The sequence below is a fragment of the Peromyscus californicus genome, unplaced genomic scaffold (assembly GCF_007827085.1).
Source record: "Peromyscus californicus insignis strain IS unplaced genomic scaffold, ASM782708v3 Scaffold_7__1_contigs__length_154581171, whole genome shotgun sequence".
In the NCBI taxonomy this organism is placed as follows: domain Eukaryota; kingdom Metazoa; phylum Chordata; class Mammalia; order Rodentia; family Cricetidae; genus Peromyscus; species Peromyscus californicus.
In genome coordinates, this window is record NW_026294595.1 from 128,732,632 (window position 1) to 128,746,605 (window position 13,974).

At 44.4% G+C, this 13,974-nt stretch overlaps 1 protein-coding gene and 1 pseudogene across 7 annotated transcripts in view; one reads left to right on the forward strand and one right to left on the reverse strand.

Annotated features, from left to right (window-relative positions):
* Nucleotides 1-571: 571 nt before the first annotated feature.
* The window catches only part of Cbfa2t2 (CBFA2/RUNX1 partner transcriptional co-repressor 2), a 112,322-nt gene continuing 98,919 nt past the window's right edge, over nt 572-13,974 (forward strand). For 6 of the 7 annotated variants that reach the window (XM_052726152.1, XM_052726144.1, XM_052726148.1 and 3 more), the window contains exon 1: nt 572-753. In XM_052726152.1, the coding sequence (XP_052582112.1) occupies nt 720-753 (34 nt within the window). In that variant the 5' untranslated portion in view covers nt 572-719. Of the gene's footprint in view, nt 754-12,759; nt 12,876-13,974 lie in introns of all 7 variants that reach the window. The other variant, XM_052726146.1, reaches the window with a different exon arrangement.
* Nucleotides 10,513-10,612, reverse strand: LOC128102724 (uncharacterized; annotated as a pseudogene).

The following is a 13,974-nucleotide window of genomic DNA, read 5'->3' on the forward strand; positions in this document are numbered from 1 at the left end:
AAAAGGGGAAGGAATCTGTGTGATAGCTCAGCTGGCAAAGATGCTTGCCATCAAGCTTGATGCATGAAGTTTGATCCGCGGGACCTACAGGGAGGAGGGCATGCCCCCAACTTATCCTCTGACATTCACACGCACGCCTTGGAAGGCACGCGACCAAACACATACACGCACACATATGCAATAAATCAATGTAAAAACAAACAAGTAAATAAAAAGGGTAAGAACAATTCGCCACCCAATACAACCTTAAAGGCATTGAGGCCTGTACCTGAAGCCGCCCTCCCCCGAAGCCCCGCCCCAGGACTCCGCCTTCGCTCCTAAGTCACCGCCCAGGCGACATCCGGAAGTCTAGAGCTCGGAGACAGGCGATTACGTGACGGCGGCGCGTAGCGCGCGGGAGGCGGCTCTGAGGTTCAGACTGCTCCAGGATAGGACGCAGCCTGGCGCGGAAGGGGCGGGCCAGGCCGGGAGGCGGTGCTTCGCGTGAGCGCGCTCGGGCCGGGCTTCCGCGTGCGTTGGTCGGGGAGCGGGAGCGCGCGGCGGGGGCGTGCCGGGGCCGTCCGGGGGCGGGGCGGCGCGCGGCCTAACGGCGGCGGCGGCGGCGGCGGCGCTGGTGCTGGTGCGAGCGAGTTCGGCGGGTGCAGGTCCCGGCCTGCGCCTGCGGAGGACTCGGGCGGTGGGTCGAAGCGGGTGGCGCTCGCGGCAGGCTGCGCTCCGCGATGGTGGGCGTCCCTGGAGCAGCGGCCTTCCAGCGTAAGTGGGGCGGGAAGGCGGGCGGCTGAGGGGTGTGTGTGGAGGGGCCTGCTGCTCCATAGGCGCGAGGCTCCGCAGAGGCCCCCGGCGGGAGGCCCCGGCCGGGAAACTGAGGCCGGGAGTGGGGCGCTGTATCCAAGGTCACGCGACTCCCCGGGCCTTCGCGGGCTCTCGGGGCCACCCCGGCGCTTCCTGCGGCGCAGCGGGACCCGGGGCTCTGGGTGCTAGCGGGACTGTGCTGAGCGGCCTTGGATCTCAGGCCTGGCGGGCGCCCTATGGACCGCGAGAGAAGTATTGTTTTGTTTTCGCGGCATCGGGGCTGAAAGTCCGGTCCTGGGAAAACGTAGGCACGCTGGATTTGGAGCGACGTGTGGTCCAAAGACTAGAAGACGCGGGGCTGGTGTTCTCGAGGGGCCTGTTGAGTGCAGGCTCTGGGGTCAAGACTGCTTGGGTTCATGTCCCGGCTCCCCCGCGTACAGGCTGTGTGTGACCTTGGTGCTCCCAAGAGTATCAGTTGCTCTGTCTGAAAAATGGGTTGTGAGGAACGCTCTCTGAATTGCCCTGTAGTTGGGTTTAGTGAATCCAGTAGAACGCCCTGCACACACAGTTGCACATCACACATGTGTGAAAACTCATTATCGTAATCGCGGTTTATTAATCATTATATGCGCGCCTCGGAAAAGTCCAAAATTGGGATCTGGTTGTGCATTTTTTTTTTAAAGATATCTTTGCCTATTATTGGGTGTCCCAGTTGTGTTTTTATCCTTACCCCGTTTTGCGATTTCATTTATCCGATGTTCTTCCTAGAATTTTAAGATCCTTGCAGGAGGGATGGCATCATTTAATAAAAACAATAAAGACTTAATTGTCATTAAAATATCAGTAATAGCCAACATTACTTGAGCACCAGGCATTTTGCATTCGATTCATTTAATATTTATTAAATCATCTCTTAAGTACAAAGTATCACTCTAGGCCCAGAGGATATGGCAACAAAGTAGACTCTGGATTTGAGTTAGAGAGGGGACTCATGTGAACTGTTCTGTGGATTTTCCTTTGTTTATGCAGAGTGACAGTCTAAAAACAGGTATTTGTGGCACTTTCGAGGCAGGTGGATCTCTGAGTTTGAGGCCAGCCTGATCTACACAGCCAGTTCCAGGACAGCCAGGGCTATATAATGAGACCCTGTCTCAAAAAAATAAAAACAAAACAAAAAATAAATAAAAACTAAAACCAGGTATTTGAGTATGTCCATTGTGCAGAGAATAAAATGAGAGGTATTGAGAACTCTGTGCTCTACCCCCAGAGGGTTGTTCTTCAGCTTTTAAAAAGGGAGGATTCATACAGCCTCTTCCTTGGGCACCCATTCCACTTTGGATTGAAGAAATACAAGAAAGGTTTACCCATTAATCCCTTTTGTAGTCCTGTGCTGTTGATGTTCTTGTGGAGGCAGACCAGGTAACCGTTAGGTCTGGCAAAAATTTCATATTAGGAAAGTGGAAAAACCTTTTATCTGAATTTAAATTTATATGCTTATGGCAGTATTAGAGATTGGATTTAGGGATTTATACTTTATGCTGTAGACTGAACTGTTTTCAGCTACCTTTGTTTTCAGATTGGGTCTTACTAAGTTGCCCAGGCAACTTGTAATTCTGTCTCAGCTTCCCAGTAGCTAAGAATACAGGCCAGTGTCACTAGGTCCAGCTGACCTAAGAAATTTCCATATCTTTTATGTTTCCAGTTAAAGATATTCCCAAAAGGTTGAGTATGGTGAAAGCCTCTGTAATCCCAGCACTGAGGAGGCTGAGGCAGGAAGGTGTGAGTTTGAGGTCAGCTCCAGCTATGTAGTGAGGCTGTCTGGAAAGACAACAAAAGCCAAGAAGCAAGACTGGTTTGTTGTGTAACTGTGTTTCTTTGCATAAGGCAGTCTATAGTGTGTTTAGTGTGCGTGCTTATTGTTTGTTAACTAATTTATTGAGGTTGAGGATTGAACTGAGGGCCAATGTTGGTCCCCCGTCGTGTCGTCCCCCCCCCCCCCCCCCCAAGCCCTGGCTGTCCTGGAACTCACTCTGTAGACCAGGCTGGCCTCAAACTCAGAGATTCACCTGTCTCTGCCTCCGACTGGTGGGATCAAAGGCGTGTGCCACTATGCCTAGCTTGGCCTCCAACTCTTAATCCTGCCTCATGTGCCTGAATTTCTAGGATTACAGGTGTGCACTGTCATACCTACTCTGCTTTTCCTTTAGTTCAGAATAATTTTAAAAATTACACTGAAATGTGTTGGTGTGAGTACTTTCATTAAGATAGCATCTTACTATGTCCGTAGCCTAGACCAGTCCTACCTCCTGGCTCAGCTTCTTCAGAACGGGGACATACAGGCATTTGTCCTTTTCATTGGCTCAATGTTGACCATATGCTGCTCTAGAAGCTTAACTACAGTTTCTTCTTTTTTTTTTTTCAGTGCTGAAGGAACACAGGCCCTAGTATATGCTAGGCAAGTGCTCTAACTGGCTAGTGTTTTAAACTGTAGTCCTGGGGAAAGAAAAGTAGGAAAGAACTCAGTCCTCAGTCTGCTTTACTGGACTGGAGTCCTGGGAAAATACTATAGCACTTTGTCCTATGGTGTTCATTCCATTGGGATATATGGCTAAATTTGCACACAATGCATGAATATTTGTTTTACACTTTGTTTTTTTTTCTGGCAGTGCTGGTCAAAAAACAACCACGACAACAACCAGGGCCTGCCATTCCCTAGGCAAGTGTTTTTACCACTGAACTTCATTCCAGCTCTAAATACTTTGTTTTATTGAAGTAGGATCTTACTCTGTAGCAAAGGCCTGCCTCAATTCACTGTGTAGATCAGGTTGCCCTCAAATTTATGGCACGCTTTCTGTCTCAGCCTTTTTTTTTTTTTTTTGGTTTTTCGAGACAGGGTTTCTCTGTGTAGCTTTGCGCCTTTCCTGGGACTCACTTGGTAGCCCAGGCTGGCCTCGAACTCACAGAGATCCGCCTGGCTCTGCCTCCCGAGTGCTGGGATTAAAGGCGTGCGCCACCACCGCCCGGCCCTGTCTCAGCCTTTTAAATGAAGGGATTATAGATGTGAGCCTGGCTGAATATTTGTTTTAAATTACTGTTTTAGTCTAGGGATGTAACTCAGTTGTAGTCTACTCACCCACCATGGGCAAGGCCCTGGATTTGTTCCCTTTTCATAAATAAGTAACAATTATAATCATATTATAATTGGTAGAACATTTTCTAATGTGTAAAAATTGCCATTTTAAGGAATGATAAGCTAAAATATAAGTGGAAGTCACAGTATTGTCTCTCTAAACCCTGATGTGATAGTCACTACTCTTGGGATGGAGATCATCATCTTATAGTGGGTCTTACCCCTTGACTCATTAGGTATGCTACTCGTGAAAAAAAGGATACCTCGTTCAACAGAAGTAGAATGCAGTGGTTTAGGATGAACTTTTTTTTTTTTTTTTGGATTTATTTATTTTTATGTGCATTGGTATTTTGTCTGCATGTATGCCTGTGTGAGGGTACCGGATCCCCTGGAACTGGAGTTAAAGACAGTTGTGAGCTGCCATGTGGGTGCTGGGAATTGAACCCCGGTCCTCTGGAAGAGCAGCCAGTGCTCTTAACCACTGAGCCATCTCTCCAGACCCGAACTTTTTTTTTTTCTGAAACAGTTTCTCTATGTAATAGTCTTGACTGTCCTGGAACTTTGTAGACCAGGCTGGCCTCATACTCACAGATAATTCATTTACACACCTCCCCGCCCCCATTAAAGGTGTGCACCACCACTCCAATCTAGAAAGGATGAACTTCTAAAGCTTATGCTTTGTCTGTCTGTCTGTGCCCCCCCCCCCACCTTTTGAGTCAGTATCTGGAACTTGCAGCAGTCCTCCTGTCTTCTGCCCCCACCCCATCCTAACACTATAGGCATACATTACTAAGCCCACTCTCTTCTGTAAAATTGAAGATAGTTCCTACTTCGTTTGCATTCTTTTCTTTTGAGACAAGGTTTCTGTATAGCCCTGACTGTCCTTGAACTTGCTCTATAAGAAGAGCAGGCTGGCCTACAGTGGTGGTGCACGCCTTTAACCTTTAATCCCAGCACTCAGGAGGCAGAGCCCGGCAGATCTCTGTGAGTTCAAGGCCAGCCTGGTCTACAAAGTGAGTTCCAGGATAGGCTCCAAAGCTACACAGAAAAAATCCGGTCTCAAAAAACCCAAAAAAAAAAAAAAAAAAAGAGTATGTGAGAGTATGACATGTAAAAAGCTTTAACAGTGCTTGCCATGCTGTTAGTGACTGAAGATTCAAAGTTGACTCGGAATCTTACACTTCATGGGGTCCTGCATAGTAGATAAATGGGTAATGGTAGATAAAGTGCTTAAATTTTTTTTTCAGATTTATTTTATGTGAGAAGTGGAACATACCATGTTAATAGAATGGCAGTGAATTTCAGCTGGGGTTGTGCCTGGGAAGTGCCAAGTGGCAAGAAAGCCTGTCTTTCTTCTCAGACGGCCCTTCATTCTGCCCACTTACCTGAGAATACAAACTTGCAGACTGAGCTACTTGAGGGTTATGAGAATATCTTCATTTTGTAATTTTATTTTGCTTAGCAAGGTAAGTGTGACATTCATAATGTGGCGAAAGGTATATAAATTTGTGACCCTTGAAAGAAGCCTAAACACAAATGGAATGGTATATAAGTATGTTTGATAGTTACAGATATTTTTACAGTCGAGAGGTCCTGTGCATTCATTATTATAAAAAGATGTAAGAACTGTCCTCTTGAGAAACCTTTTCCTTATGTGGCACATAGCTGTTAGCATGATAAAAGAGAAATGGAAATGCACCTCAGAGATGTTACTGAGGATGAAGACCTAAGTACCTTCCGTTCTGCCCTCTAGGTCCACTATTGCTTTTCACCCTATTCTCGGGTTGGTTTAGTTACTTGTACTGTATCCATGGGCTTCCTCTTCCTCTGAGATGATCAGATTATTTTCCTACTTCTTTTTATTGGTGTTCCTCTTAGCTGACTGGATCATCCTAAGATCCTCCTTTCAGATAGCCCATGCTGATTTCAAACTCCTGATCCTCCTGTCTCAAGAGTCACCTTTCAAGTGCCATATTAAAAGCATGAGCCACTATGCCTGGACAGGATTGCCATAAATTTAATTACTCTACAGATGAAGTGGGAAAGAAAAGGCAATAATGGTTTAATAGTACACACCTATAATCCCAGCATTTGGGAGGTTGAGGCAGGACAGGAGGATTATTACAAATGTCAGGCCAGCTTGGACTCTGTCTCAAAAAAAACAGCAAACACCCTCCCCCACCCCCCCCCACCCCCCACTCCTGGCCCCGAGATATTAAACAATAACTCTTAGCCGGGCCTGATCTCTGAGTTTGAGGCCAGCCTGGTCTACAGAGTGAGTGCCAGGACAGCCAGGGCTACACAGAGAAACCCTGGATCAATAAAAACAAAAACAAAACAAAAAAAGATCTGACTCCTGCTAGGCATGGTGGTTACGTGCCTGTAATCCTACTTTTTGGGAGGCTGAGGTAGGACGATGGAGATTTTGAGGCCTCTTTGTGCTGTATAGTCAAACTCTGTCTTAAGATGGGGGAAGCCAAATAAAAAACTAAAAGGATTTGATTCTCCCTTCTGTTTTGTATTGCTATAATTAAATGCAGAAATCAAAGGAAAATTCAGAGTGACCAATGTCAAATTCTGAATTTATAGCTCTGGAGTTGGCAGACTTTTAAATTAAATTAGCTGATGGCAACAAATATGTAATCTAACCTCTTCAGCAGCTCAAGTGAAATGTTACTATCAGGCACACGTGCCCTGACACACACACAACTTTGACCTTTTCTCTTTTAGAAATGTTTTCTCATTCCTTTGTTAATTTTGATCATCATGTAGAGGTTTTGCCTGCTTTTAATTTTTCAAAACCACATGAGAACAAACATTCACATAGCACAGATTTATTCATTTAGGTCTCATATCCCTAGAGCAACACTAAACACACCCACATTTTCCTGGAATTCACAACACTCCTGATTACTACCACCCCTATCCCATAAAAGCTAATATGCCAGTGGTATTTTCTGCACTATAAAAATGTGACAAGCTTTTCTTGTCTTCAGTACTTTTTGTTTCTTTCTAGAAAAGTAGTGTCAGCCTTGAGAAGAGGTGACAGGCAGAAACAAATCCCCTCCTCCCCCATTCCTTTTTAGTTTTACTCTAATCCAGGTTGGCCTGGAACTCAGAACTTTTCCTGCCTAAGCCTCAGGAATTGCAGGTGTGAATTACCACATTCAGTTTATCTGTCTGTCTGTCTACATACCTACCTACCTACCTTTCTTCCATCTATCCGTCTGTCCGTCCATCCATCCATCTATCTATCTTTGTTTTTCAAGGCAGGGATTCTATGTGTAGTCCTGGCTGTCCTAGTACTCACTCTGTAGACCAGACTGTACTCGACCCCAGACATCCATCTGCCTCTGCCTCCCAAGTGCTGGAATTAACAGTGTGTGCCTCTACTGGCTGGCTTTTAGTTTATTTTTTGGTAACGTATTGGGGATTAAACCTAGGACCTTGTGTGTGCTGGACAAGCACTTTATCACTGAGTTGAGTCTTGTGTCCCTTTTTACTTTTTATTTATTTATTTATTTATTTTATTATTATTATTATTATTTTATTTTAAAAAGGTTTGTTGTAGGGCTTGAGAGATGGCTCAGCAGTTAAGAACATTTGTTGCAAACCGGGTGGGTAGTGGTGGTGCATGCCTTTAATCCTAGCACTCAGGAGGCAGAGCCAGGCGAATCTCTGTGAGTTCAAGGCCAGCCTGGTCTACAAAGCGAGTTGCAGGACAGACTCCAAAGCTACACAGAGAAACCCTGTCTTGGGGGGCGGGGGGAGAACATTTGTTGCTCTTGCAGAGGACCCAGGTTTGGTGCGCATCAATGCACTTTGCAGTTAACAACTGTCCTTAACTCCAGTTCCAGGGGTCTGATGTGTCCTTTCATGGCTTTAGCAGACAATGCACATGTGATACACAAACACGGCTGGTAAAACACCCATACACGCCGGGCGGTGGTGGCGCACGCCTTTAATCCCAGCACTCGGGAGGCAGAGCCAGGCGGATCTCTGTGAGTTCAAGGCCAGCCTGGGCTACCAAGTGAGTTCCAGGAAAAGGCGCAAAGCTACACAGAGAAACCCTGTCTCGAAAAACCAAAAAAAAAAAAAAAAAAAAAAAAAAAAAAAAAACCACATAAAATTAATAAGGGGGCTAGGGTGATGACTCGGCAGAGTACTTGTGCTCAAGCTTGAGGTCCTTGAGTTTAGATCAACCCAGCTCTCATGTAAAAGGCCAGGCATGGTGGCAAACACCTGTGACACCAGCACTAGGGGGCAAAGACAGGCAGATTTTGGGGGACTGCTGATCAGTCTGGCCACAATTAAACTCTAAGTCCAGAGATCTCAGAAAATAAGGTGATTGGTAGAAGAAACCAGGCATTGACCTCTGGTTTCCTATGTGCATGTAGAGGTAGGTGAGCACATATACACCATTCGCACTCACACACAAAGGTATGTTGGATACAGAAAAGATGGAAATAGGGATGTTACTTGATAGAATACCCAGGAGTTGGGGATTTAGCTCAGTGGTAGAGTGCTTGCCTAGCAAACATAAGGCCCTGGGTTCGGTCCCCAGCTCTGAAAAAAAAAAAAGATAGAATACCCTAAAGATTCTTTTTTTTTTTTTTTTTTTTTTTTTTTGGTTTTTCGAGACAGGGTTTCTCTGTGTAGCTTTGCGCCTGTCCTGGAACTCACTTGGTAGCCCAGGCTGGCCTCGAACTCACAGAGATCCGCCTGGCTCTGCCTCCCGAGTGCTGGGATTAAAGGCGTGCGCCACCACCGCCCGGCCTAAAGATTCTTTTATCAAGTGACATCTGAGTAAAGATCTGAAGGAGTTAAGGTAACTATGTACACTTTTGGGAGATCAGAAGTATAAAAGAAGAGATCAAATATTATGGTCATAAGGTGGGAACATGCTTGGTAGATTCACAGAGCAGCAGTGGGGTTAGTTTGGCTAGAGTACAGGTTAGTTGTAGAAGTTGGGCATTGGATATGGTCCTGATAACAAAGGATGTTAGCAAGAAGGTTAGCTCTTCAGAAAGAGATGAGAAACCATTTTGGGCAGGGATCTCAGTCCTTGCCACCCCACCTCCCACCCCCCAGTCACAGTGTTTCTCTGTGTAGTCCTATCTGTCCTGAAGCTCGCTCTGTAGACCAGGCTGACCTTGAACTCACAGAGATCTACCTGCCTCTGCCTCCTGAGTGCTGGGATTAAAGGCGTGCACCACTGCCGCCACCACTGCCACCACCGCACGGCCCAAGTTTAGTTTTATAAACATAGTTTTTGTTTTTGTTTTCAGTCTTTTGGAGTCGGGATCTCTCTGTGTAGCCTTTGCTGTCCTGGAACTCACTCTATAGACCAGGCTGTCCTCCAGGTTACAGAAGTCTGCCTGCCTCTGCTTTCAGAGTGCTGGGATTAAAGGCATGTGCCCCCATGCCCAGCTATTTTTGATTTGAAATTATTTGTTTTGAAATTGTCTGTGTGTGTGCAGATGCCCAAAGAAGCCAGATGCATTGGATTCCCTGGTGCTGAGAATTAGAGACAGTTGGGAGGTGCCTAAGTGCTGGGAACTGAACTGGGGTCCTCAAGAAGAGCTCCAAATACTCATAACTGCTAGGCTATCTCTCCAGCATACTCAAGTTTATTTTGTTACTGATTAGGAAAAAAAATACAAGAATTGTACATACTAATTAGGTAGCATGTTTTGATATGGTTTTACACTTGAAGAGATCACTTTGCTTTTGGAGAAAACATTTTGTGAGTCAAGAATGGAACCTGGGGTATGAAGTAATAAGACATTACTGATTGAGCCTAAGACAGGGAGGTGACCAATTGGCACCAGAATATTAACAGTGGATATAGAAATAGTTGCATTCACATCTATCTACCTTTCTTTTTTTTGAGATTCAGATTTTTGATTCTATTTATTATCTATCTATCTATCTATCTATCTATCTATCTATTGTTTTTTTTTTTTTGGAGACAGGATTTCTCTATGTAACTGCCATGATTATCCTGGAACTAGCTTTGTAGATCAGGATGGCCTTGAACTCAGAGATCTGCCTGCCTTAAAGGCGTGCACCACCATCACCTAGTTGAGATTCAGAATATTTTGAAGATAGAGTTGGTAGGTGTCCATCCGTAGTCATCATGCCCCCCTCCCCCATTGTGTGTGTGATGTATTTGCATAGGCTCCTATACCGTGGTGTGCTGGTGGAGGTCAGAGAACAAGCTTGGAGGTGCCAGCTCTGTCCTACCATGTGAGAGCAGGGGATCCACTCAGGCCCTCAGGCTTGGCAGTAAATGCCTCGACAAGCTGAACCATCTTATTGGACTACTCTTCTGCTCTTTTTATTTTAAATAATGGAGGTGTCATCTGTTGAAAGCTTGTTTTTCTTAATTTTAAAAATTAGATTTATTCAATTTTTGTTATATATTTTGACTCTACGTATGTATGTGCACATGTGCATGCTTGTTGTCCATGGAGGTCAGAAGAAGGCACCAGTTCCTCTGGAACTGAAGTTACAGATAGATGGTTGTGAACCACCCTGTGTGTGCTGGGGGTTGAGCCTGGGAGTTGAATCTCTGCAAAGTGTATGTCTGTGAAGTGGAACGCTTCACTATTTGTGTGTCTTTGCGCAGAGGCTGTGCTAATCTCTGTATCATCGCAATTTTAGTATATGTGCTACCAAATCGAGCACTCACATTGTTTTTAATGCAGGCTTGTTGTTGGAACATTACTCTGGAGTTTTCAAAATCTAGCCGGTACAAATACTTCTGCTCTGTTTTGGCCTTCATAGCTGGTCCTCTCTCAGATGGGCTTTCTGGGTTCAGGCTTGTTAAAGACAGTCTTAACAGATTTCCTCAATAACCATGTAGATGCATCTTGCCACTGTCAGGACAGTCATTAAATAACTGATCTTCACCTGCATCATGTTCTTTTCCGCCATCAACAACATCAATTGAGATGGCTCTAGGATTTCTTCCTCCTTTTTGAAGTGCTTTGACAACACCAATGTCTTCTCTAAGTCTGTGAGTTTTTCTAACAATATTCTGTGCTATGAGTGTGTAATGGAGTTTTGGGACTTTACTGTGGCTTGGTGCAAAATTCATTGATCCTCTTTAAGTCAGTGTTTCTGGTAAACCTTAGAGACAAGGAAGCATTTCTTTCATATAACCTAAAACAATCTCCTGCTGCTAGATGCAGGCCTCGGAAGCTCCCCATGGCTCCCTGCTTTACCGATACACAGCAGTACCCCACAGTAAGTGCTCTTAACTGCTGAGCTTTCTTTCTAGGATCTGTTTTCCCTATTGGATTTTGAATTTTTGGGTGTGGCACATTCAGAAGTCTATATTGCCACCTCATATTCAGTTTTGTGACTTCATAAGGGATTTGTGATGGTTTAATGTGCAGGTGACTAAGGCATGAAATTATCTGTCATCTGATGAGTTTTTAATTTGCACAAGAAATAAATCATTGGCTGGGTATGGTGGTGTACAGGTTCAATCTCATCACTCTAATCCCATAACTGTAGCACTTGGGAGGCAGAGGAAGGTGGGTTTTGGTGAATCCAAGGGCAGCCTGGTCTATGTAATGAATTCCAGAAAGCCGAGACTATGTAGTGAGACTCTGTCTCAAAAATAAATAAATAAAAACCACTGATTTAAACTTTGATAGTGTACTAAAAAAAAAAAAATAAAAAGATTTGTTTTAAGTGTGTGTCTGTTGGTATGTGCTTGTGAGTGCAGGTGTGTGAGCCACCCCACATGGGTGTTGGGAACTGAACTCAGGTACTCTGGAAGAACAGTAATTGCTATTAACTGCTGAATCATCTTTCCAGCCTATAAATTTGCCAATATTGATAAGTCTTTTAAAACCTTGTTTACACTTACTTATAGGTGTGTGTGCCACATGTGGAGGTCAAAGAACAGCTCCTGTGAGTCAGTTTCCCTCCTGTGGTTCCGGGGATTGAATTCAAGTCATCAGATCAGACTTGATGACAAGCACCTGTACTTGCTGAGTCATCTTTCTGGCACAATGCCTGTCATTTTGTTTTGTTTTTTGAGCAGGGTTTCTCTGTGTAGCATGGCTCTCTTGGAACTCATTCTACAGACCAGGCTGGCCTCAAATTCACAGAGGTTGGCCTGACTCTGCCTGCGGAGAGCTGGGTTTAAAGATGTGCTATATTATGATCACAGTCGGTAGAGCATGAGACTCTTAATCTCAGAGTTGTGGGTTCGTGTCCCACGTTGGGCGCCACTTATTATGATCAATCCACATGAGTCTCTTTAATGGGTAATAGGGATTTATTAAGATAGAAATTTAGGAAATACACTCACAAGTAGAGAACAGAGGAGACAGCTGAAATCATTCTCTGATCTGAGTGCAAGTGAATCCGCCTCACAGGCAGAAGCAGGGAGAAGGGGCATGTGACTCTTCCCCCTTTCCTTATGAGAGGTCATGTACAACAGCAAGAAGAACCACCTCGCCTCATGGGCAGAGCAAATACCACTACAGTGCCACCCTGCCTATGTCTGGCTTTTAAAAATGATTTTGTCTTTTATTTTTATTTCTATATTTATTTTTATTTTTTAAAAAAGGTCAGGCTATATTGCCTGACTGGCTCAGATGCTTGCTATGTAGACCAGACTGGCCACCAAAAGTTAGGATAGGTAAGTAAAGCTCTAGGTGATCTGTGACTCCAGCAGTTATCAATTTAGATATTATTGTTTTACTTTGAGATTATAGTATTTGTGTTTGGAAGGTAGAAATCTATTTTAGTTATGATTTTGATCTTTGTGTAGATAATAAAATGAAAATACTGATTTGGGCTTGGTGTCTTCACAGCTAGCATTGTTCTGACTGCATGGAGTGGATGTACTACTGAACCAGGTGTTTTACTTCAGCTGTACCATCTGTGGGAGCAGGTGGACAGAGCTTCTGTCATCAGGAAAACACAGCTGGTGAGACTTAGAAGAGCTAATTGGTTGCTTTCCCAGCTCTTTCTAGTCACATATACCTGAATGCAGTTTACCTCAGCAAATGTGTTAATTTTGGTTAGGACATTTAACAGCAAAAATGAACAAAAAAGTAAAAAGGTATGAGTATGTATGTATTGAGACATTGTCTGTTGGCCTGGAACTAGTGTTGTCCTGTCTCATTCTCCCAAACTCTTGGATTGCAGGGGTGTGTTACCACACCCTGCTCTGTGTTTTTGGATTGATACTGAGATAATTTAAGAGTTTATTTATTTATTTGTATATAACTTTGTGTGTTTACATTCATGTGTATGCGTACGCCTTTGGAGACCATTAGATGTCCTTTCTCAGGAGCCATTCACTTTGATTTTTGAGTGTCTCCCTAACCTCACTGATAGGCTAGAGTGGTTGATCATCAGATCGTAGGGGTCTGTCTGCCTGTCCCTACCTTCTCAGCTCATACCACCACACCAGCCATTTAGGTTGGTGTTAAAGATCAAACTTGTCCTTGATACTCATGTGTGGCAAATGCTTTACCAACTGAGCCATTTCTCCAGAACCTTATTTATCTTTTTGAAGAGTTGTGCGGGTGGTGGTGGTGAGTGGGTTGCACTTGTGTGTATGAGAGTTCAGAGGTTGGAAGAGAGTATCAGGTATCCTGCTTTTACCACACTTTGTCTTAGTCCCTTGAGACATGGTCCCTCACTGAGCCCAGAGCTAGGCTGGTGACTGACAGGCCCTAGTGATCTTCCTATCTTTGTCACAGTGATCTTCCTATCTTTGTCCCCAATAGCACAGCTACATCCTGTCTTTTTGTTTGTTTGTTTGTCTGTTTTGCATATGTATGTAGCCCTGACAGTCCTAGAGTATGATACATAGACCAGGCTGGCTTCCAACTCCCAGAGATCCACCTGCTTCTGCCTCCTAAGAGCTAGGATTAAAGGCATGTACCATCATGCCCTGTTTTCTTTTTCTCATTTTCATGCCCTCTGAATTTTTTTTTTTTTTTCTTTTTTCTTTGTTTTGTTTTTTGAGACAGAGTTTCTCTCTGTAGTCTTGGCAGTCCTGGAACTCAATTTGTAGA